This window comes from Oncorhynchus keta, chromosome 10 (genome assembly GCF_023373465.1).
Source record: "Oncorhynchus keta strain PuntledgeMale-10-30-2019 chromosome 10, Oket_V2, whole genome shotgun sequence".
In the NCBI taxonomy this organism is placed as follows: domain Eukaryota; kingdom Metazoa; phylum Chordata; class Actinopteri; order Salmoniformes; family Salmonidae; genus Oncorhynchus; species Oncorhynchus keta.
Genome location: NC_068430.1, coordinates 13,318,716 through 13,341,213, shown reverse-complemented (window position 1 = coordinate 13,341,213; position 22,498 = coordinate 13,318,716). Strand labels below are relative to the sequence as shown.

General features: G+C 42.9%; 2 protein-coding genes across 2 annotated transcripts in view; both read left to right on the top strand.

Moving 5' to 3' along the window:
- The first annotated feature begins 1,727 nt into the window (after nucleotides 1-1,727).
- Nucleotides 1,728-9,045, top strand: LOC118383797 (uncharacterized). Its single transcript, XM_052526527.1, has 3 exons — nucleotides 1,728-1,813; nucleotides 7,694-8,511; nucleotides 8,827-9,045. The coding sequence occupies exons 1-3, from the start codon at nucleotides 1,745-1,747 to the stop codon at nucleotides 9,011-9,013; spliced, it is 1,074 nt and encodes a 357-aa protein (XP_052382487.1). The 5' UTR covers nucleotides 1,728-1,744; the 3' UTR covers nucleotides 9,014-9,045.
- An 11,858-nt stretch (nucleotides 9,046-20,903) lies between these two features.
- LOC118389616 (neuron navigator 1-like) overlaps nucleotides 20,904-22,498 on the top strand; it is a 145,046-nt gene continuing 143,451 nt past the window's right edge. Inside the window, exon 1 of the mRNA XM_052526526.1 lies at nucleotides 20,904-22,346. Coding sequence (XP_052382486.1) covers nucleotides 21,605-22,346 — 742 coding nt within the window. The 5' untranslated portion in view covers nucleotides 20,904-21,604. The remainder of the gene's footprint in view (nucleotides 22,347-22,498) is intronic.

Here is a 22,498-nt window from a genome sequence, read left to right as displayed (position 1 = left end):
CTGCCCCTGTCTGATAAGCTCCATTCTGACAGACCCAGAACACAGAGCACAGAGCACAGGAAGTGGCAGTGGAAATGTGGAATCTGGGACTCTGATCTAAATTTAACAGATATATGAGGACGGGACTATATAAAGCTTGTTCTCCTTCTTCCTACACTCTTAGAAAAAAGGGTTCCAAAAGGGTTCTTCAGCTGTCCCCATAGAATAACTATTTTGGATTCCAGGAAAACCCGTTTTTTTGTTCCAGGTAGAACCATTTTGGGTTCCATGTAGAACCCTCTGTGGAAAGGGTTCTACATGGAAGCTAAAACAGTTATACTTGGAAACAAAAGAGATCGACCTAGAACCAACAATGGTTCTTCAAAGGGTCCTCCTATGGGGACAGCCGGAGAACCCTTTTAAGTTCTAGACAGTACCTCATTTTCTAAGAGTGTAGTGGTCAGCTGTAGTGCAGTGGTTCTCAAATAGTTTGGCCAAATAGTTTGGGACCCAGATTTGACCAGGCTGTTTTAGTCACCACTCAATATTTGCATCGCGGATGCCATCTGGAAAGCTATTTTTAATGCTATATTGAAAGTAAATATAGAAATGTATATGACAAGGGAACAACATTCCCACCTTTTCCATTGTCAACAATTCATTTTGCCCATATTGTTAATGAAGAATGTTAGTAATCGCACTGATTTGAGAGCACAACATCTGTTTATTGCTGTATATAAAGAGCTATTTGTAATTTCACAATGTTGTAAATCCAGCACATTAAAACCGCAATTTGAACATCCCCTAACAACAGGTTTTCTTTTCACATTTGACTATTCAGGTGAGTTTTTCCCTCGGAATTGAAACAAGAGTGAATCAATGGCATTTACAAGACTCAGGTTCAACATAAAGAGATAATGCATAAGCGTACAGGCTGTACTAAACTTGAAATGCCCTCAACTTTGGATAGTAAGACTCGGCCCTGAATGGTAAGGGCTCTGCAACTAGCAATTAAAAATGAATTTAGCCTTTTTGTATTTTAGGCAGAACATTTAGAATAGCCTGAAGAGGGCTTCTTGGTAGCTAGTTTTGAGGTCGGGAGATTGGGAACCTATCTGGGCTAGCTAAAGACAACTTCATACAATTGCAAGTGCCTAGTTGGATTACAGAGGAAAACAACAACAACAAAAATCTAAATTAAAATTAGATTTTTACATGACAAATCTGAGGGGGCACGTGCCCCTGTACACGCCATGAGCATGCCGCCTCTGCAGCTTGGCATGATGTCACACAAAAAATATGAGTCACTGTGTGTGTGTGTGTGTGTGTGTGTGTGTGTGTGTGTGTGTGTGTGTGTGTGTGTGTGTGTGTGTGTGTGTGTGTGTGTGTGTGTGTGTGTGTGTGTGTGTGTGTACGTGCGTGCATGTGTGTGCTCATGTGCATGTACGCTTGTGTATGAGCACGCTCATGTGTATGTGTGTGTGTGCATGTCAGTGTGTGTGTGTGTGGGTTGGTGTGACATGTGTGTGGAATGTGTGTGTGACAGAGAGATTAAATAAGAGAGAAAAAGAGAGAGGTTACAAACATCCTGTTACAATACATTTAATCCTCCTTTTTAGCTCTTCCATTGGCTTGTTTTGTGTACAGCATCCTCTGACCCCCACTCACACACTCTCCCCAACGCAGCATGTGGCTCTTCAATTGTATTCTTCATCATAGGTTTATCCCATTGCAGTGGTTAGCAGTTGGTAGGGAACACTGACATATGCACGACTGCTTAGGACTTACAGTGGAATTATCCTGGCTTTGCTTGAAAGAGGAAATCTGCAGTTCGGTAAGAAAATAACCGTCCTCTCTATTTAAGTCTGTCAAGCCTTTTCAGAACAGATTCATATTACTGTTTTACAATTTTACACATGTAAGTCTAGTTTTATGGCAAAAATAGCCCTTTCTCTTTTTACTCCACTCCTGTCTGGTTCTAGGTCTCTGTGTGATTACTCCACTCCTGTCTGGTTCTAGGTCTCTGTGTGATTACTCCACTCCTGTCTGGTTCTAGGTCTCTGTGATTATTCCACTCCTGTCTGGTTCTAGGTCTCTTTGTGATTACTCCATTCCTGTCTGGTTCTAGGTCTCTGTGATTACTCCACTCCTGTCTGGTTCTAGGTCTCTGTGTGATTACTCCACTCCTGTCTGGTTCTAGGTCTCTTTGTGATTACTCCACTCCTGTCTGGTTCTAGGTCTCTTTGTGATTACTCCACTCCTGTCTGGTTCTAGGTCTCTTTGTGATTACTCCACCCATGTCTGGTTCTAGGTCTCTTTGTGATTACTCCACTCCTGTCTGGTTCTAGGTCTCTATGTGATTACTCCACTCCTGTCTGGTTCTAGGTCTCTGTGTGATTACTCCACTCCTGTCTGGTTCTAGGTCTCTGTGTGATTACTCCACTCCTGTCTGGTTCTAGGTCTCTGTGTGATTACTCTACTCCTGTCTGGTTCTAGGTCTCTGTGTGATTACTCCACTCCTGTCTGGTTCTAGGTCTCTGTGTGATTACTCCACTCCTGTCTGGTTCTAGGTCTCTGTGTGATTACTCCACTCCTGTCTGGTTCTAGGTCTCTGTGTGTCCTAACAGGAGACATCTTGTTAATCTAACATCTTGGTGTGTGGTGTGCTCTGTAGATATGGGCTGCATTCTACTGGATGTCATAATAATCTGTGGCAAGATTCAGAGGTACATTGGGTTCGTAAATATTGATGTGGCAAGATTCAGAGGTACATTGGGTTCGTAAATATTGATGTGGCAAGATTCAGAGGTACATTGGGTTCGTAAATATTGATGTGGCAAGATTCAGAGGTACATTGGGTTCGTAAATATTGATGTGGCAAGATTCAGAGGTACATTGGGTTCGTAAATATTGATGTGGCAAGATTCAGAGGTACATTGGGTTCGTAAATATTGATGTGGCAAGATTCAGAGGTACATTGGGTTCGTAAATATTGATGTGGCAAGATTCATTGATATTGATGGCAAGATTCAGAGGTACATTGGGTTCGTAAATTCAAGATTCAGGTACATTGGTAAATATTGATGTGGCAAGATTCAGAGGTTCAAGATAAATGTTGATGTGGCAAGATTCAGAGGTACATTGGGTTCGTAAATGTTGATGTGGCAAGATTCAGAGGTACATTGGGTTCGTAAATGTTGATGTGGCAAGATTCAGAGGTACATTGGGTTCGTAAATATTGATGTGGCAAGATTCAGAGGTACATTGGGTTCGTAAATGTTGATGTGGCAAGATTCAGAGGTACATTGGGTTCGTAAATGTTGATGTGGCAAGATTCAGAGGTACAGTGGGTTCGTAAATGTTGATAAACAAACACTATCACGTTGACTAGTTTAAACCAAATCAGCAGACTATAGGCTAGCAGTGTATGTTTAATAAATAAGGCCCGACGTATATTAGCCATATTTCACAAACCCTTGAGGTGCCTTATTGCTATTATAAACTGGTTACCAATGTAATTAGAGCAGTAATGTCATACCAGTGGTATACAGTCTGATATACCGCGGCTGTTAGCCAATCAGCATTCAGGGCTTGAACCACCCAGTCACTCCATTGTCATTAATGTCATATCTATTCATGTTCATCAATGTGTGTGTTTGTGTGGTGTGTGTGTGCACGTGCGTGTGTGCATGCACATGTGCAGATATGTACGTGTGTGTGAGTTTCTGTGTGTGTGTCTGTACCTGTGAGTTTCTGTGTGTGTGTGTGTGTGTGTGTGTGTGTGTGTGTGTGTGTGTGTGTGTGTGTGTGTGTGTGTGTGTGTGTGTGTGTGTGTGTGTGTGTGTGTGTGTGTGTGTGTGTGCATGTCCATATGCATTAGTTCATACAGTGTGTGCGTGTGGTAACATCTCATGCAGTGTGTGCTAACTATGCCTACTATTACATTACATGTGTAAATGCAGGCCTTACTAACCGTACCTCCGGGTTCTTCAAGGCACTGGCCTGTTTGTTTATCTCCACTCCGATGATTACTGAATGGGTCATCTGGAACAGAGACACGGAGCCGTGTGTTGTGCACGAGGGCAAATACGACTAAATTAACTACAGGTCCAATTATATATTACATTGAGTATCTTATAGTGATTGTCTCTGGCGATCTACTGTGCAGCTGCAGCAGAACATGTCAACAAGTCCCCCACGACAAAGATGCTGCTGTTTTCTTTTGTTTTGATATGAGGGTGATAGACAGGGGCTGGGTGTTGATGGGGAGGCCATGGTTACCGTAGCACAGGGTGGAGTCCATAATGTCTATAATGTACATCACATATATATTTTTATACTCTGGACTCAGAAAATTGCTCGTCCTAATATTTATACATTTCTTAATTCCATTATTTTACTTTTAGATATGTGTGTATTGTTGTGAATTGTTAGATATTACTGCACTGCTGGAGCTATGAACACACGCATTTCTCTACACCTGCAATAACATCTGCTAAATATGTGTACGCAACCTATACAAATAGATTTTAAGATGTAGCATGAACCAGGGACATGACCAGACCGTGAGTTGGGGAGGGGTAGGGTGCTGCTGGCACTACCTTAAAGGGCCAGCAGTCCTGCTGCGTGTGCCAAATGATGTCAGTCAGTAACGATGTCAGTCTGTCACTGACTCTCCCAGCATGCAGTTCACTGGAGGGAAAAGGGGAATGATGGAATATGTTTGTGGCAAAGCTGCTCCAACCGAAATGATGAGAATTAAAATATTAACACAATTCTATTTTATTTGACGTGACTTTCATGACACTCAATTCAAGTACCCACGTCCCCACGCATTCCCGATCCTCTGTTGAAATCATATTTGACAGGACATACAGTGACCATGGACTTGTAGCGGATGCGAGAATATGATCTTCAACTGGAAGCCAGTGGAGAGAGCGGAGGAGCGGGGTGACGTGAGAGAACTTGGGAAGGTTGAACACCAGACGGGCTGCGTGGTAGGGAGGCGTTCTGGATGAGTTGTAGGGGTTTAATGGCACAGGCAGGGAGCCCAGCCAACAGCGAGTTGCAGTAATCCAGACGGGAGATGACAAGTGCCTGGATTAGGACCTGCGCGTTCCCTTCCCCAAGTTCTGTGACCCCGGCTCTCTCACTGGCTTCCAGTTAGGCTCGCATCCGCTACCTCTTGCTACGGAGCTGAGCGGCATCAGTACCTCCAGGCTCTGATCAGGCCCTAACCCAAACAAGGGCACTGCGTTCATCCACCTCTGGCCTGCTCGCCTCCCTACCACTGAGAAGTACAGTTCCCGCTGCAGCCCAGTCAAAACTGTTCGCTGCTCTGGCCCCCAATGGTCCTGTGTGAGGCAGGGTCGTACTCTGCGGATGTTGTAGAGCATGAACCTACAGGAACGGGCCACCGCCTTGATGTTAGTTGAGAACGACAGGGTGTTGTCCAGGATCACGCCAAGGTTCTTAGCGCTCTGGGAGGAGGACACAATGGAGTTGTCAACCGTGATGGCGAGATCATGGAACGGGCAGTCCTTCCCGGGAGGAAGAGGAGCTCCGTCTTGCCGAGGTTCAGCTTGAGGTGGTGATCCGTCATCCACACTGATATGTCTGCCAGACATGCAGAGATGCGATTCGCCACCTGGTCATCAGAAGGGGGAAAGGAGAAGATTAATTGTGTGTCGTCTGCATAGCAATGATAGGAGAGACCATGTTAGGTTATGACAGAGCCAAGTGACTTGGTGTATAGCGAGAATAGGAGAGGGCCTAGAACAGAGCCCTGGGGGACACCAGTGGTGAGAGCGCGTGGTGAGGAGACAGATTCTCGCCACGCCACCTGGTAGGAGCGACCTGTCAGGTAGGACGCAATCCAAGCGTGGGCCGCGCCGGAGATGCCCAACTCGGAGAGGGTGGAGAGGAGGATCTGATGGTTCACAGTATCGAAGGCAGCCGATAGGTCTAGAAGGATGAGAGCAGAGGAGAGAGAGTTAGCTTTAGCAGTGCGGAGCGCCTCCGTGATGCAGAGAAGAGCAGTCTCAGTTGAATGACTAGTCTTGAAACCTGACTGATTTGGATCAAGAAGGTCATTCTGAGAGAGATAGCGGTAGAGCTGGCCAAGGACGGCACGCTCAAGAGTTTTGGAGAGAAAAGAAAGAAGGGATACTGGTCTGTAGTTGTTGACATCGGAGGGATCGAGTGTAGGTTTTTTCAGAAGGGGTGATAAACACAGATAGGAGATAAACACATGCACGTGTTCTCCCTAGTCTCCCACGAAGCAGGACCACACACATGGAGCTCTACAACACCCCTCAATTTGTTTCTGATTGAGTCCATATGATATGTTCAGTAACCTAACTACTGATTTTTGATATTCAGGAAGGACAGATGTCAGATCTTAACATAATCCCTCTGTTGTCGCAGAGAATTTACCTGCTGCATCAGGAAATTGAAATGAGCCTCGTGAGTTGACTGAAAATGAGCAGTTCTCTTCCTCTCCACGCGAAGGCAGTCAAGTCAGTGTGATCTGGGCTTGCTATCAAAATAATGTTCTCTCTCGCTAAAACACTATAGGCCTAGGTCCTAGTTCTACACCCTTCAAATGCTCAAAAATGTATCCAAAATGCAGCCATACATATCAACAGCTATGGTTTTATATAGCTTAATAACACAAGATTGATATTGGTCTCCACTAGGCTACGACAAGTGTCAAGTGTATACTAGGGTCAAAATGTAGTTCAATAGTGGCCTGGTGTCAGTCTAGCAGTTAGGAACACTGCCTTCAGAGAGCAAATATAGGCTTACAATGTCGGTGTGAGTTCAATTCTGACCCACGAACGAATTGGAAGCTATGTCGACTCTGGCATTTGTGTGCTGGGGTCAATAGCTTTTAACCGCGTGACCACACAGGCACTGAGGCAACCAAAATAATTTGTTCTGCCTATTGCTTGCCTTCAACATATAATAAAACAATTGATTAAAAAAAAGCATAACAAAAACATTTACCCCTTACATATATGTCAATGTATTATAATCCACATATGAATTCGCACAAGACTCTCTGAAGCTTGCACGTAGCCTACAGAAGGACTGCCAGTGACAGCCGGTGTAGGCCGGCATTGTAAATAAGAATTAGTTCTTAACTGACTTGCCTAGTTACATAAAGGTTAAATTGAAAAAATAAGTAAAAGAAAAGAAAACTGCATTGTATACAAATACCTAACGCAGGATTATTTTCCTCCTGTGACTAAATTATCTGTCACTTTAATCTTAGTGTGTATGTACATATCTAACTCAATTTCCTCGTACCCCTGCATATGGACTCGGTACTGGTACCGCGTGTATATAGACAAGTTGTGTTACTCATTGTGTATTTATTATGACTTTTATTCATTTGCTTTTCTATTATTTCTAATTTTTCTTTCTCTCTGCATTGTTGGGAAGGGCCCGTAAGTAAGCATTTCACTGTTAGTGAAACTACGCCTGTTGTTATCAAAGCATGTGATCAACAAAAATAGCTTTGATTTGAAAGGGATTAAATTAAGATCCGACATTTGTAGTCAAGAAAACACCATGAAAAAGGCAACAATTTAGAATCAATCAATTGTAGCATGGTAATAGTTTGGAGACTTTCACTTGGTCTCATCCACATGTAAACAAAGGCTGAAATATGAAGAGCATCATGTCATTTTTTAAATTATTTTTCTTTCAGAAAACCATGAGCAGCGGTGTGAACATCAAGACCATATCCCAGGCCCAACCAAGCTCAGGTCTGGTCTCTGGTATCCCCCTTCCCCAGAGGATAACCCCCCTCTCCAAACTGGACCCCAAACATCAGGGGGGCAGCGCCCTATCTAACCCCACAGCACAGTTTCAAATCAGCACCAAAATGCATCCCTCCTACTCTTCATCATCTTCATCCTTTTCAAACGAACTGCTGAGTAGTGCAGCTTTGAGGGGTGGTATCTGTCCCACTGGCTCCTCCTCCAGAGTCTCCTATGCCCCAGAGAGAGGCACCATCAGCCGGTCAGCCTACAGCAGCCCCCAGGTCCCCAAGAGACAGACACCACCACCACGCTCCAAGGACACCCTGGACCTCCGCAGCAGCAATGCTCTATCCCAGAAGGCTTTTCGAGAACTTCACACCAGGAGAAATGCCAATGGGAACTGGGCCTCAGGCGGGGTTCGCCACAGCCGTCTGGACGACAATGGAGATGCGCAGGATGCCCTGTCGAAGCTCTCTGGTGGTGATCTCCACTCAGGCCAAAGCAGGCTCTCCAACACTAAAGCAGGGAACGGGAATTTGATCAGCGCTGTGTTGAGGACCACCCGTCAGGAGAAGAGGGAGCCGAGGAACCTCTCCTGCCATGGCATGATCGCTCCTAAAAAAGACATGTCCACCAACAAACATAGAGCGTCCCATCTGAGCCAGAGTGGTGGTGGTGGTACCAGGCAGACAGTCAGTGTGCCACGCAGAGGGAGTGAGCCAGCCCGTAGTAACATGGCCACTGTGGCACCTTTCAGGTTCAGGTGAGGGTACACTGATAGCATCAGCTCTTCTTTAATGTATACTCACTGGGAGTATGTCTGGAATACGTTTAAGACAATCCACTGGGGACAGATGTCAATTCAACATCTGTTCCACTTGGTTCAATATAATATCATTGAAATTACATGGAAACAACGTTGAGTCAACCAGGTGCCTAGTGGGAACACATTATTATATAGGCTATTCAGTACAACATATTGTAATGTAAAAATGTATTATATGAATGTCCCTGTTCTATCAGTTACACTGACATAATTGTATGGTGGTACAAATTGATGGTCATGCTGTGCATGTAGGTTGAATGTCCAGGATGATGATGCCTCTTCTCTGGAGGACCTGAGTGACTGCTCCTCTGACTCCATGGAGGTGTGCTGTGATGACCTGGGTGAGTCACATTCACTCGTTCTCTCACCACGTTCACTGTACAGTACTAGTATTAGGGTTGGCCTATTTAACTCAACGACAAAGTATACTACTGCTTGAGGATTGAAGAACAAACTGGTTTTGGATATCGACTTCCATTAAACATCTTGTAGACATTCTTTTTAACCAATTCAATGAAAATATGTCATAGGGTTTACTGCCCCAGTCCTACACCAATGTGATTAAGGTGTTACACAAATCTCCAGATCCAGGGTTTGGTACCAAATCTAGTCCTCCTGCTGTAGTAGGTTATCTGAGCAGGCTTTATGGGTATTTGTAGTCGTTTTCAGACACTTATCTGTCTAAATCCATCCTGACAAACTGGCAAAAAGTATGTAGACATCTGCTTGTCAAATATATCATTCCAAAATCAGGGCCATTAATATGGAGTTGGTCACTTTGCTGCTATAACAGCCTCCACTCTTCTGAGAAGAGTGTGTCTGAAGTAACCAAATCCACACATTTGAAGGGGTGTCCATATACTTTTGTATTTACAGTGTATGCATCCACTCTGATCTGGAGCTCTCATCTGAGGCATCGAGGCCACATGTACAAAGAAACAGCCTTACATTTGGTAATGATTTTGCATATACCAGGACTAGTAGAAACCATGGTCAATTGTACTCTGATATCCTTGAGGAAACATAAAACCATTGGAAAATGTTTCTAGACAATCTTTTGTTGTTGTCGCTTGTGATCACAGGTTGAATTGGGATTTCGCAGGATGCAGGTGGTGGGATTGTTTCCAACTATGCTGTCCAATAATGTTGTTTTTCCATGTTCATTTTCCACAGAAATCTATTCACATTTCACTCTATGGTTAGGATCAATTCTGTCCCCTGACCATGTTTTAAAACTTCTTCAGGATTGGTGGGTGCCCTGCGGGACGGTTGAGCTAATGTAGGCTAATGTGATTAGCATGAGGTTGTAAGTAACAATAACATTTACCAGGACATAGACATATCTGATATTGGCAGAAAGCTTAAATTCTTGTTAATCTAACTGCACTGTCCAATTTACAGTAGCTATTACAGTGAAATAATACCATGCTATTGTTTGAGGAGAATTCATGTTTTCAACATGAACATGTATTAAAAAACAAACGAGGCACATTTGGGCAGTCTTGACACAATATTTTGAACAGAAGTGCAATGGTTCATTGGATCAATCTGAACCTTTGCACATACACTGCTGCCATCTAGTGGCCAATATATAAATTGCAGCTGGGCTGGAATAACACATTATGACCTTTCTCTTGCATTTCAAAGATAATGGTACAATTTATTTTTAAATAAACATTTTTCTTTCTTTTTATTATCTTTTATCAGATCTAATGTGTTATATTATCCTACATTCCTTTCACATTTCCACAAACTTCAAAGTGTTTTCTTTCAAATGGTACCATGAATATGCACATCCTTGCTTCATTGCCTGAGCTACAGGCAGTTCGAATTTTAGGCGAAAATTGAAAAAAAGGGGACGATCCTTAAGAGTTTTTATCAGATGATTCAACCATGGTAAGCTACTTTATATCACAGATGACACCCTATCATTTATTTTACTAACAGATCACACCCTATCTTTTATTTTGCTAACAGATCACACACTATCTTTTATTTTGCTAACAGATCACACACTATCTTTTATTTTACTAACAGATCACACCCTATCTTTTATTTTACTAACAGATCACACCCTATCTTTTATTTTACTAACAGATCACACCCTATATTTTATTTTGCTAACAGATCACACCCTATCTTTTATTTTGCTAACAGATCACACCCTATCTTTTTGTCAGTCATGGCAACACAGCAAGTTACGACATATTGACAAGCAGTTGTCTTTCAGTAAACAGGACAGCATGCCACGCAAATATGTACTGGTTGTTATAGTATTCCACTGTTAGTAGGCACCGCCCCTTTCACTAGTTCTCACTACAGTGACTGCCAACATACAGTACAGTAAACACTTCATTACTCCCCACCTGTTTTATACATCAGGACCTAGGATCTCCTCCAGCAGTTTGTCACAACTGCATCTCACTGCTGCTGTTATATAAATACTGTTTTTCGTAAACGCACATGTGGGAAAATATGTTTTCCCGACTGTCAAAATCAATCTTAAAACCCATACAGCATACGACGGTTTCCAAAATGTTTCTACATCTCTGGAGTACACTTGCCGTGAAATGTATGTCAAAACTGTTTAAAAAGCCATTCGAAGATCTTAACTTTAAACTCCATTGTCTGTTTTATTCTTTCCAGAGAATGTATATGTTTTGCATCTTCAAATGTTGAATAGGAACATAGCGATTCATTTCACAGTGACATGTCTGTGAAAATGTTTAGTACCAAGTTTTCAGACTGCTAGGGGACATGAGGATTGGACATTGGAATAGTCATTCTGCAAAAATATCAATATGCAAACATCCCTGTCTACAAAAAAACACAATGTCAACCTATAGTTTAACTAACATGGACCTACAGTAAGAGGAGAATATGAAAGGAGAATACGAAAGTCACTCTGAGCCTGTAATGGAGAGAGAGGGGTCTAAGTGTTGCCCTGATTAAGTACTCTTTAGGAACACCCAGCGTGCATATAATGAGAAAAGGAACTCAGAAAACCACTTTTACTATAAAAGCCTTGTAAGTAGTTATAAAAGCCTTATGAGTAGTTATAAAGTCTTTGTAGTGTCTCTTAATTATGGTAATGACCGAGAGAGGCTATGGTGGCCCCTCACTATATTCTTCTGGGAGAGGCAGGCTGTGGTGGCCCCTCACTATATTCTTCTGGGAGAGGCTGTGGTGGCCCCTCACTATATTCTTCTGGGAGAGGCTGTGGTGGCCCCTCACTATATTCTTCTGGGAGAGGCTGTGGTGGCCCCTCACTATATTCTTCTGGGAGAGGCTGTGGTGGCCCCTCACTATATTCTTCTGGGAGAGGCTGTGGTGGCCGCTCACTGTAATTCCTCTGAGAGAGGCTGTGGGTGGCCCTTCACTATATTCCTCTGGGAGAGGCTGTGGTGGCCCCTCACTGTATTCCTCTGAGAGAGGGTGATGGCCCCTCACTATATTCCCCTAGTAGAGGGTGGTGGGAGGTTGAGTGGTTGAGTGGTCTTTAGGGCCAAATGGACAGATGCAGGACTGAGGGATCCAGTGATTTGATCTGGAACGCACTTTTGCCTCCTGTCAGAGAGTGCCTCACATCCCCTCAGGACAGCCCTGGGGTCTCTTCCAACCCATAATTGTGTCTTAGACAGTAATAATAAAGGGGTAAAGAGAGGTCCGCTCTCTATTGAGAGGATATATGTTTATTCCATGTTGAGAATGTTCTCTGTGTGGCTTCGTCAGTATAATCAGTATGTGGCTTCATAAGTGTGATCAGTGTGTAGTTTCATCAAATCAAATTGTATTTGTCACATGTGCCGAATACAACCTTACCGTGAAATGCTTAATTACAAGCCCTTAACCAACAAGAAATAGAGTAGAAATCGAAACTATTTATAAAATAAACTAAAGTTTTAAAAAATGTAAGTAAATAAGTAAGTAAATAAAATTAGACAACAATAACGAGGCTATATAAGCGGGGTACCGGTACCAAGGAACTTGAAACTCTCGCCACTACAGCCCTGTCGATGTTAATGGGGGCCTGTTTGGCGTTCCTTTTCCTATAGCCCTCGATCATCTCCTTTGTCTTGCTCACATTGAGGGAGAGGTTGTTGTCCTGGCACCACACCGCCAGTTCTCTGACCTCCTCCCTATAGGCCGTCTCATCCTTGTCGTCAGGAAACATAATGATGGTGTTGGAGTCATGCTTGGCCACTCAGTCGTGGGTGAACAGGGAGTACAGGAGGGGACTAAGCTAGCTCCCCTGACGGGCCCAGGTGTTGAGGATCAGTGTGGCAGATGTGTTGTTGCCTACCCTTACCACCAGGTTAAACCAGCTGATCTATGGCAGCCATTTTGGAAACAACACCTGTGAACATTTTGAAATTGATGGTGGTATGTCCAGGAACAATATAATATTATTATTTCTATGACAGCACACAAAACACTCCCAGGTTAAAAAAAGGAAGAAAGATAATCACTTTGGTGAGACTTGAAACGAGCAAGATGACTTAGTAGTTTTCATCTTCCTTCCTCTACAGGTCTCCAGCATATTGAGCTCAGCAGGAATATACTAATATTCAGCATATGGGGAAAGTTGGGAGAAGAAAATGCACTCACATTACTATTCAGGTTTTTACAATATCCTGGACCCTCGGGCTCACATTCCACTCAGCACAATGATTTCATTAATGTTTGAAAGGAGTTGTATCTTTATGGTAGGACATCAAGGATCCTTCTGCTTTTCTTTGACACCACACACACACACACACACACACACACACACACACACACACACACACACACACACACACACACACACACACACACACACACACACACACACACACACACACACACACACACACACACACACACTGGGCAGGAACGTTCCTTTGTATCTTTGATATGTTGCAACATCATCATGGTTTTGCCACAGCAGCTGAGCCGTCACAGAATAATTACATAGACTCTCCAGTTCATTGGCAGCTGTGGAGCTGTCCACCCCATAGCCTCTTTACTTACACACACACACACACACACACACACACACACACACACACACACACACACACACACACACACACACACACACACACACACACACACACACACACACACACACACACACACACACACACACACACACACACACACACACACACACACAGCTGGTGAATCGTAGAGTCAGATTAGTCTCCAGATGTGTGGGAAAGCAGCGGCTGGATTCTGGATGCTGGTCCACCCTGGCCTCTCCTGAGGAAGGGTGTCTCCCTCCTAGCACTCAGATATGTTACAATGTCCTAGTTCAATAACCCAGTCCTCAGATATGTTACAATGTCCTAGTCCAATAACGCAGCACTCAGATATGTTACAATGTCCTAGTATCCATCCCTTTGTTTCATTTTTTGCCGAAAATGACATTCTAAATGCCCAACTCGCACTGATATGCATATTCTTGGTAGAAAGGAAACACTATGAGTTACAATGTCCTCTTAAGTATCCATCCCTTTGTTTCATTTTTTGCCAAAATGTTGAAAATGACATACCCAAATCTAAATGCCTGTAACTCGGGCAATGATATGCATATTCCCAAATACGTTTTAACCCAGCATTCAGCTACAATGTCCTCGTTCATTTACCCAGCATTCCGATATGAAATGTCCTAGTGAAGCAATGATATGCATATTCTTGGTACCATGTGAAAGGAAACACTTTGAAGATTGTGGAAATGTGAAAGTAATGTAGAAGAACACAATAGATCTGGTAAAAGAAAATACAAATGAAAAAACAACTGTTCTTTTATATTTTATTTGTACCATCATATTTGAAAGGCCATGTGTAGTGTATGTGTAAAGTTTTAGACTGATCCAATGAACCATTGTATTTCTGTTCAAAATGTTGTATCAAGACTGCCCAAATGTGCCTCATTTGTTTAGCTTAATAACCCTTTTCTGTGAGTTTTGTGGGCAAAACTCAGCACTAACATATCTGATATTTTTTTATAGTGCTGGGTTAATGTAGTAGGACATTGTAACAGAACTAGGACATTGTAACATATCTGAGTGCTGGGTTAATGTAGTAGGACATTGTAACAGAACTAGGACATTGTAACATATCTGAGTGCTGGTTTAATGTAGTAGGACATTGTAACAGAACTAGGACATTGTAACATCTGAGTGCTGGGTTAATGTAGTAGGACATTGTAACAGAACTAGGACATTGTAACAGAACTAGGACATTGTAACAGAACTAGGACATTGTAACATCTGAGTGCTGGGTTAATGTAGTAGGACATTGTAACAGAACTAGGACATTGTAACATATCTGAGTGCTGGGTTAATGTAGTAGGACATTGTAACAGAACTAGGACATTGTAACATCTGAGTGCTGGGTTAATGTAGTAGGACATTGTAACAGAACTAGGACATTGTAACATATCTGAGTGCTGGGTTAATGTAGTAGGACATTGTAACAGAACTAGGACATTGTAACATCTGAGTGCTGGGTTAATGTAGTAGGACATTGTAACAGAACTAGGACATTGTAACAGAACTAGGACATTGTAACAGAACTAGGACATTGTAACATCTGAGTGCTGGGTTAATGTAGTAGGACATTGTAACAGAACTAGGACATTGTAACATATCTGAGTGCTGGGTTAATGTAGTAGGACATTGTAACAGAACTAGGACATTGTAACATATCTGAGTGCTGGTTTAATGTAGTAGGACATTGTAACATAACTAGGACATTGTAACAGAACTAGGACATTGTAACAGAACTAGGACATTGTAACAGAACTAGGACATTGTAACAGAACTAGGACATTGTAACATCTGAGTGCTGGTTTAATGTAGTAGGACATTGTAACAGAACTAGGACATTGTAACATATCTGAGTGCTGGTTTAATGTAGTAGGACATTGTAACATCTGAGTGCTGGGTTAATGTAGTAGGACATTGTAACAGAACTAGGACATTGTAACATCTGAGTGCTGGGTTAATGTATATCAGATATGTTACAATGTCCTAGTACATTAACCCAGCACTCAGATATGTTACAATGTCCTAGTTCAGATATTCCCAAACTGGGGTAAGCGCAATGCCGTTGGGGGTAGGCCAAATAAAAATGTGATTTACAATTTAAAATATATATATACGTATATATATTTATTTTTTTAATAAAAAAATATTTGTCACATTTTCAAACAGTCCATTTCTATTTTCCGACGGGGCTATACAGTTGGGTGAGCTTTTTCTAGCGCCTGAATGGTCACTGCCAGGTATAAAATTAAACCATCTACTGTTCAGCAAAATAACAACACAATTTCAAATACAGGTAGCCTTGTCAAATGATTAACATCCAATCAAATGAACCGTTACTCTCTCGCGAGAAACCTTCACTCTTGCGCAGACATTTAGAAATAAAACATGCCAATTTGAAAAATAAGCCACAGGAGTTTTTTGAGCGAGAATTAAGACGACTTTCGATTAGTAAGACATGTATAAAAGCAAAACAGATAACATTAATAAGAAGGGGCTAGAAGCGTCTTATATGGTGAGCTACCGAGTGGCTGGGACAGGCAAGCCCCATACTATTGTGAAGCACTTCATTCTTCCTGCTGCCACGGATATGGCTGGGACCATGCTGGGGGAAAAGGCCCAAAAAACATACACAGATCATGATCATGACTTTCATGACGCATCAGTGACATGGCAGGAGATGTTTTGAAACAATTACTGCTTTGCATACAAGCCAGTGAATTCTATGCGTTACAGCTGGATGAGTCAACAGACGTGGCGGGCCTGGCACAGCTCCTGGTATATGTCCATTACGTTTATGGGGGGTCAATTAAGGAAGACATCCTCTTCTGCAAACCACTGGAAATCAACACAACAGGAGAGGATATTTATAAAGTACTGGACAGCTTTGTGACATCAAATGGACTTTGGTGGTCAAGATGTGTTGGTATCTGTACTGACGGGGCAAAAGCCATGACAGGGAGACATAGTGGAGTGGTAACGCTCGTGCAAGCAGTTGCTCCCGACGCCACTTGGGTACACTGCAGCATCCACCCAGAGGCTCTTGCTGCCAAGGGAATGCCTGACAGTTTGAAATATGTTTTGGACACTACAATTAAAAATGTTAAGTTTGTTAAAGCAAGGCCCCTGAACTCTCGTGTATTTTTACAACATACAGAAGTGCGCTGGTTATCAAGAAGTATTGACACATTTTTTTTTCATTGAGAGATGAGCTTAAAGTTTCCTTTTCTGACAATAATTTTCACTTGTCTGCCGCTTGCATGATGACGAGTTTCTCACACGACTGGCCTATCTGGGCAATGTTTTTTCTCGCCTGATTGATCTGAATCTAGGATTACAGATACTCTGCACAAATCTATTCAATGTGCGGGACAAAATTGAGGCTATGATTAAGAAGTTGGAGCCCTTCTCTGTCTGCATTAACAAGAACAACACACAGGTCTCTCCATCATTGTATGATTTTTTTGTGTGCAAATGAACTCAAGCTTACGGACAATGTAAAACATAATAAAGCGAAGCACCTGAGTGAGCTGGGTGCGCAATTACGCAGGTACTTTCCCGACACCCCTTTCCCTTTCATGCCCTGCCTCCAGTCCACTTACCGATATCTGAACAAGAGAGTCTCATTGAAATTGCAACAAGCGGTTTTGTGAAAATTGAATTTAATCAGAAGCCACTGCCATATTTCGGGATAGGGCGGCGCTCAGAGTTTCTTGCCTTGAAAATAGCACTGTTAAGACACTGATGCCCTTTGCAACCAAGTACTTATGTGAGAGTGGATTCTCGTCCCTCACTAGCAGGAAAACGAAATACAGGCACAGACTGTGTTTGGAAAATGATTTAAGACTGAGACTCTCTCCAATACAACCCAACATTGCAGAGTTATGTGAATCATTTCAAGCACACTCTTCTAATTAACCTGTTGTGAGTTATTCAAATAAGGTTTTATATGTAAGATGGCAAAATAAAGATCAACATTATTGATTATTATTCTATTATTTGTGCCCTGGTCACTTCCCACGAGCCGGGTTGTGACAAAAACTCACACTCATTCTTATGTTTAATAAATGTATCTTATAGTGTGTGTGTGTGGCAGGCTTACAATGATGGCTGAAAACAACATTTGAGAGTGCGCTGACCCTGGTGCAATAGGGGGTACACAGCTGGAGGTTGAATGTTTGAAGGGGTATGGGACTATAAAAAGTTTTCTAAGCACCGTCTTAGTTCATTAGCCCAGCACTCAGATATGTTACAATGTCTTAGTTCATTAGCCCAGCACTCAGATATGTTACAATGTCTTAGTTCATTAGCCCAGCACTCAGATATGTTACAATGTCTTAGTTCATTAACCCAGCACTCAGATATGTTACAATGTCTTAGTTCATTAACCCAGCACTCAGACATGTTACAATGTCTTAGTTCATTAACCCAGCACTCAGACATGTTACAATGTCTTAGTTCATTAACCCAGCACTCAGACATGTTACAATGTCTTAGTTCATTAACCCAGCACTCAGACATGTTACAATGTCTTAGTTCATTAACCCAGCACTCAGACATGTTACAATGTCTTAGTTCATTAACCCAGCACTCAGACATGTTACAATGTCTTAGTTCATTAACCCAGCACTCAGACATGTTACAATGTCTTAGTTCATTAACCCAGCACTCAGACATGTTACAATGTCTTAGTTCATTAACCCAGCACTCAGACATGTTACAATGTCTTAGTTCATTAACCCAGCACTCAGACATGTTACAATGTCTTAGTTCATTAACCCAGCACTCAGATATGTTACAATGTCTTAGTTCATTAACCCAGCACTCAGACATGTTACAATGTCTTAGTTCATTAACCCAGCACTCAGATATGTTACAATGTCTTAGTTCATTAGCCCAGCACTCAGACATGTTACAATGTCTTAGTTCATTAACCCAGCACTCAGACATGTTACAATGTCTTCATTAACCCAGCACTCAGATATGTTAACCCAGCACTCAGATATGTTACAATGTCTTAGTTCATTAACCCAGCACTCAGATATGTTACAATGTCTTAGTTCATTAACCCAGCACTCAGACATGTTACAATGTCTTAGTTCATTAACCCAGCACTCAGATATGTTACAATGTCTTAGTTCATTAGCCCAGCACTCAGATATGTTACAATGTCTTAGTTCATTAACCCAGCACTCAGATATGTTACAATGTCTTAGTTCATTAACCCAGCACTCAGATATGTTACAATGTCTTAGTTCATTAACCCAGCACTCAGATATGTTACAATGTCTTAGTTCATTAACCCAGCACTCAGACATGTTACAATGTCTTAGTTCATTAGCCCAGCACTCAAACATGTTACAATGTCCAGAACAATCAGGAAATTACTTAGGTGCCAACTTTCTCTTTACGAGGACTCATGCACAGTTCATATGTTGGTGATGCACCAGTGTTGCTGAATGGACTTGATGTAATTGCATTTTTTTTCCGTCTACATATTACAAATATGTTCACATAAAAAATACTTTCATGTGGTAATCAACTTAGTCCCATCCACAATGTCTACACAACAGGAACCAAGCTTGTCAGAGCAGCTTGGGAGTGAGGAGTGAGGTCATCATCAATGGACTGGAGCGTGGGGGTATTGCTTTTGACGAGCCAGAACAAGACGTTACATTGTTTTCAGGCCACCTCGCTAAGACCCATCAAATGACTTCATGGGTCTCAGAAGAACCCCAGGCGCCCCGGGACCTACATATCAGGCCAGTGGAGCGTGTAGGCACAGTGGGAGAGCAGAGTGGGAAAGGGCCCTCAAGGCATTGTAACAAACTGGTCAGTTGCATCAAAGCAAAGAAAACCAGGTCATGCAGTGTTTTTACCAGTAGTTGATTGGTTATCCTGGATAAGAACAATTGAGCACAACCTAGAAATGCTTCCTTGATTTCTCAAACACAAGAAGCACAATTGTGAAGAGTCATCATACACACATACTATGGACATACATACGTCTGCAAAAAGAATCATGAGTATGTATGCCAAATATATTGTACTATGTTACTGTTATAGAACGTGGAGAGGCTAATGAATCGGGGCATGTGTGATCAGAAAGCCTCCTGGCTGGTGAAGCGGCCCTCATTTTCCATGGTGCATACATGTACTGTGGAGCATTGCAGAGTTCTCTTGAGAGATATGTGTGCGTGTGGAATATCATTAAAGATGCTGCAGTAAGGGAGGGTCTTAAAAGAGCTCATCACTCCGTGTTATTTTATTTATTCACTATTCATACAAATTATGCTATTCGAAATATCTATTTTAGAGACCTGTCTCAAGACAAAATAAATACATTCATTAAATAATCGAGAAGCACAATTAGCGGAGCTAAAATAGCATTCAGAGTAAATGAAAGTACGCACAATCTAAGGGGAGGGGATGAAACAGACAGTAATTATGCTGGTTGAGTAATTGCAGTGCTATACTTAACTTGCATACTAAGAGTCTAGTTTGGATGCTGTTCCCTGGGTGTTCCCTGCTTATGCTGCCTGCATTTCTTTCCAAAGTGTGCTAACACATCTTATAGTATTACCTCTGGTATGTACCTGATATTCAATTGGATATTGTTGAATCAGATTGTGCCGAGTTGTGCTTATTTTATTGAATCCCGGAGAAACAAACCATTTTACCACGCTATTACCTAGTTATTTCTGTAGTGTAAAATAAAGTGCTGCCTCGTGGTATAGGGTGTGTCCTCTTTCACACTGCTGAGACCCATTTACACTCATCCAGGCGGGATACTGTATAGTGAAAGAGGATCTGACTTGAAAACCTCCATACTGTATGCAGCTGCCAAAATATCAGCACGTTGTTTTGTTTGTTTACCATCAATAATTGTTGATACATGTGTAATATTATCAATCTATTTATTCAATTTGTTTTGTGAATAAGCAGGTAATGTCCATATTAAATGATGACCTCCATATGATTTTGGTAGAGTATGGGAGATACTGATGTGGTAGTGATGCACTGTGAAACCTATCGGACAGCATTGCTATTATATCATGGAAACATCATTAGACTAGTGTTCCATTTAAGTAAAAAGCTGATAACACTCAGTAGATTTAAATATATGATTTATTTTGATTAAACAAGGGTTAGGCAATAAGGCAGCTCAGACAGGATACACAGATAAGCTGGATGTTCCAGTTGTTGAGAGCTTTTGGACACAGATTTCCTCACCATTTCCACATTTCCACACCAGTAAATCATGCATAATTGTGTGTGCGAAGAGCGTGCCTGAAGAAAGGGAGGTGGGAAGAACAAAGGGTTAGAGAGAGAGAGACGAGAGCATGTGATAACAAGCCTGTGATCAAAATAATGCTGTCCAGTTTTTTAAAAATGTCATGTTTATCATTTCTCATCACCCCCTTACATTTCACACATTCTGCTGAGGCAGAGCGAAGCATCTTTAAATGCAACAGAGGAGGAGTAAGGGAGGAGGGATGGAGAAAGGGAGTAGGAGGAGGAGGAGGAGGAGGAGGAGGATAGATGACAGGCAGAGGAAGGAGGAGGGATTGTGGTTGCGTCTGGTGCTATTGTCATTCTGCTGTTGTGCGCTTCAGCGGCAGGAGGGTCTGCTGAAAGGAGGAGTAGAAAACAGAGCCAGGGAGGACGGAGAGAGAGAGAGAGAGAGAGAGAGAGAGAGAGAGAGAGAGAGAGAGAGAGAGAGAGAGAGAGAGAGAGGACAGGGAAAAAAGAAGAGAAAGGAGAGCCTGAGCAGCACTGCAACAGCTGCTGCAGCAGTCTGTCAGGCAGACAGAGAGAGGCAGAGGGAATGAGGAGAGGAAAAAATGAATAATCTGTCTGCAAAGAAGAGCAAAAATCCAAGGACTGTGCCTTGTTAGCCTTTTCTTGTTTTCTCCTGAAAGGATAAGGGGACTGAAAGGAAGACTATTTTTCTCTCTCCTTGCTGATGCTTTTTGAAATGCTCTCATGCAGGAGGCATGCTCAGAAGTAGTGTGAAAGGAGGCAGAGAAGGAGACTTAAAGATGGAAAGGGCGGAAAGCACCAAAACGTACGGCCAAGCCGAGGGCAAAGCTGTTGGCATGGCAGCCAAGAGGGGCAAGTCGGGGGTGCCCCAGAGCGCCCAACGAGGGGAACTGAGGGTGTACCGTGCAGGTAGCTCTGAGGGGCGGCTTCCAGTGTCCTCCAACCTCCGCAAGCAGAGATCCATGACCAACCTGGCCGTGCTCACCGATGCAGAGAAAAAGATACACCTCTACGAGCCCAAGTGGTGTGATGACATGGCCAAACCTGGAGCAGGACCCCTCAAGGCAGGCAAGCCCAAGCTGGCAGGAGGGGGTGGCGGTGGCGGACGAGGGGGTGCGCCACTCTCACGCAACCTCTCCAAGTCAGAGCACTCTCTCTTCCAGGGCAAACCCAAAACCTTCAGCCCATTGGCGGCTTCTTCTGGTCTGGTCAGACCCAGTCAGAGCCGGATCCCCCGGGCGCCGTATGCAGAGGTGAAGCCCCTGAGTAAAGCCCCTGAGGACGGAAAATCTGATGATGAGATCCTCTCCAGCAAGGCCAAGGCTGCCAGCAAGAAGCAGGCAGTGGGAGCTTCTGTGGAGTCAGAGGCCAAGAGCCAAGGGGATGGGAGCCAATCCTCCTTCCTCAAGGTGGATCCAGAGCTGGTAGTGACTGTCCTGGGTGACCTGGAGCAACTTCTCTTCAGCCAGATGCTGGGTGAGTAAAACCAACTTTTTCTGTCCTGCAGACCTCTACCTGCCTGTCGAGCCTGGCTGTGTGTCTGTTGCTCTCTACAGCACAAAACAAAAACGCCCCTCTCTCCTCTCGATGCCTCTCCCCATCAGCACGCCCCCTTACTACAGCTGTCA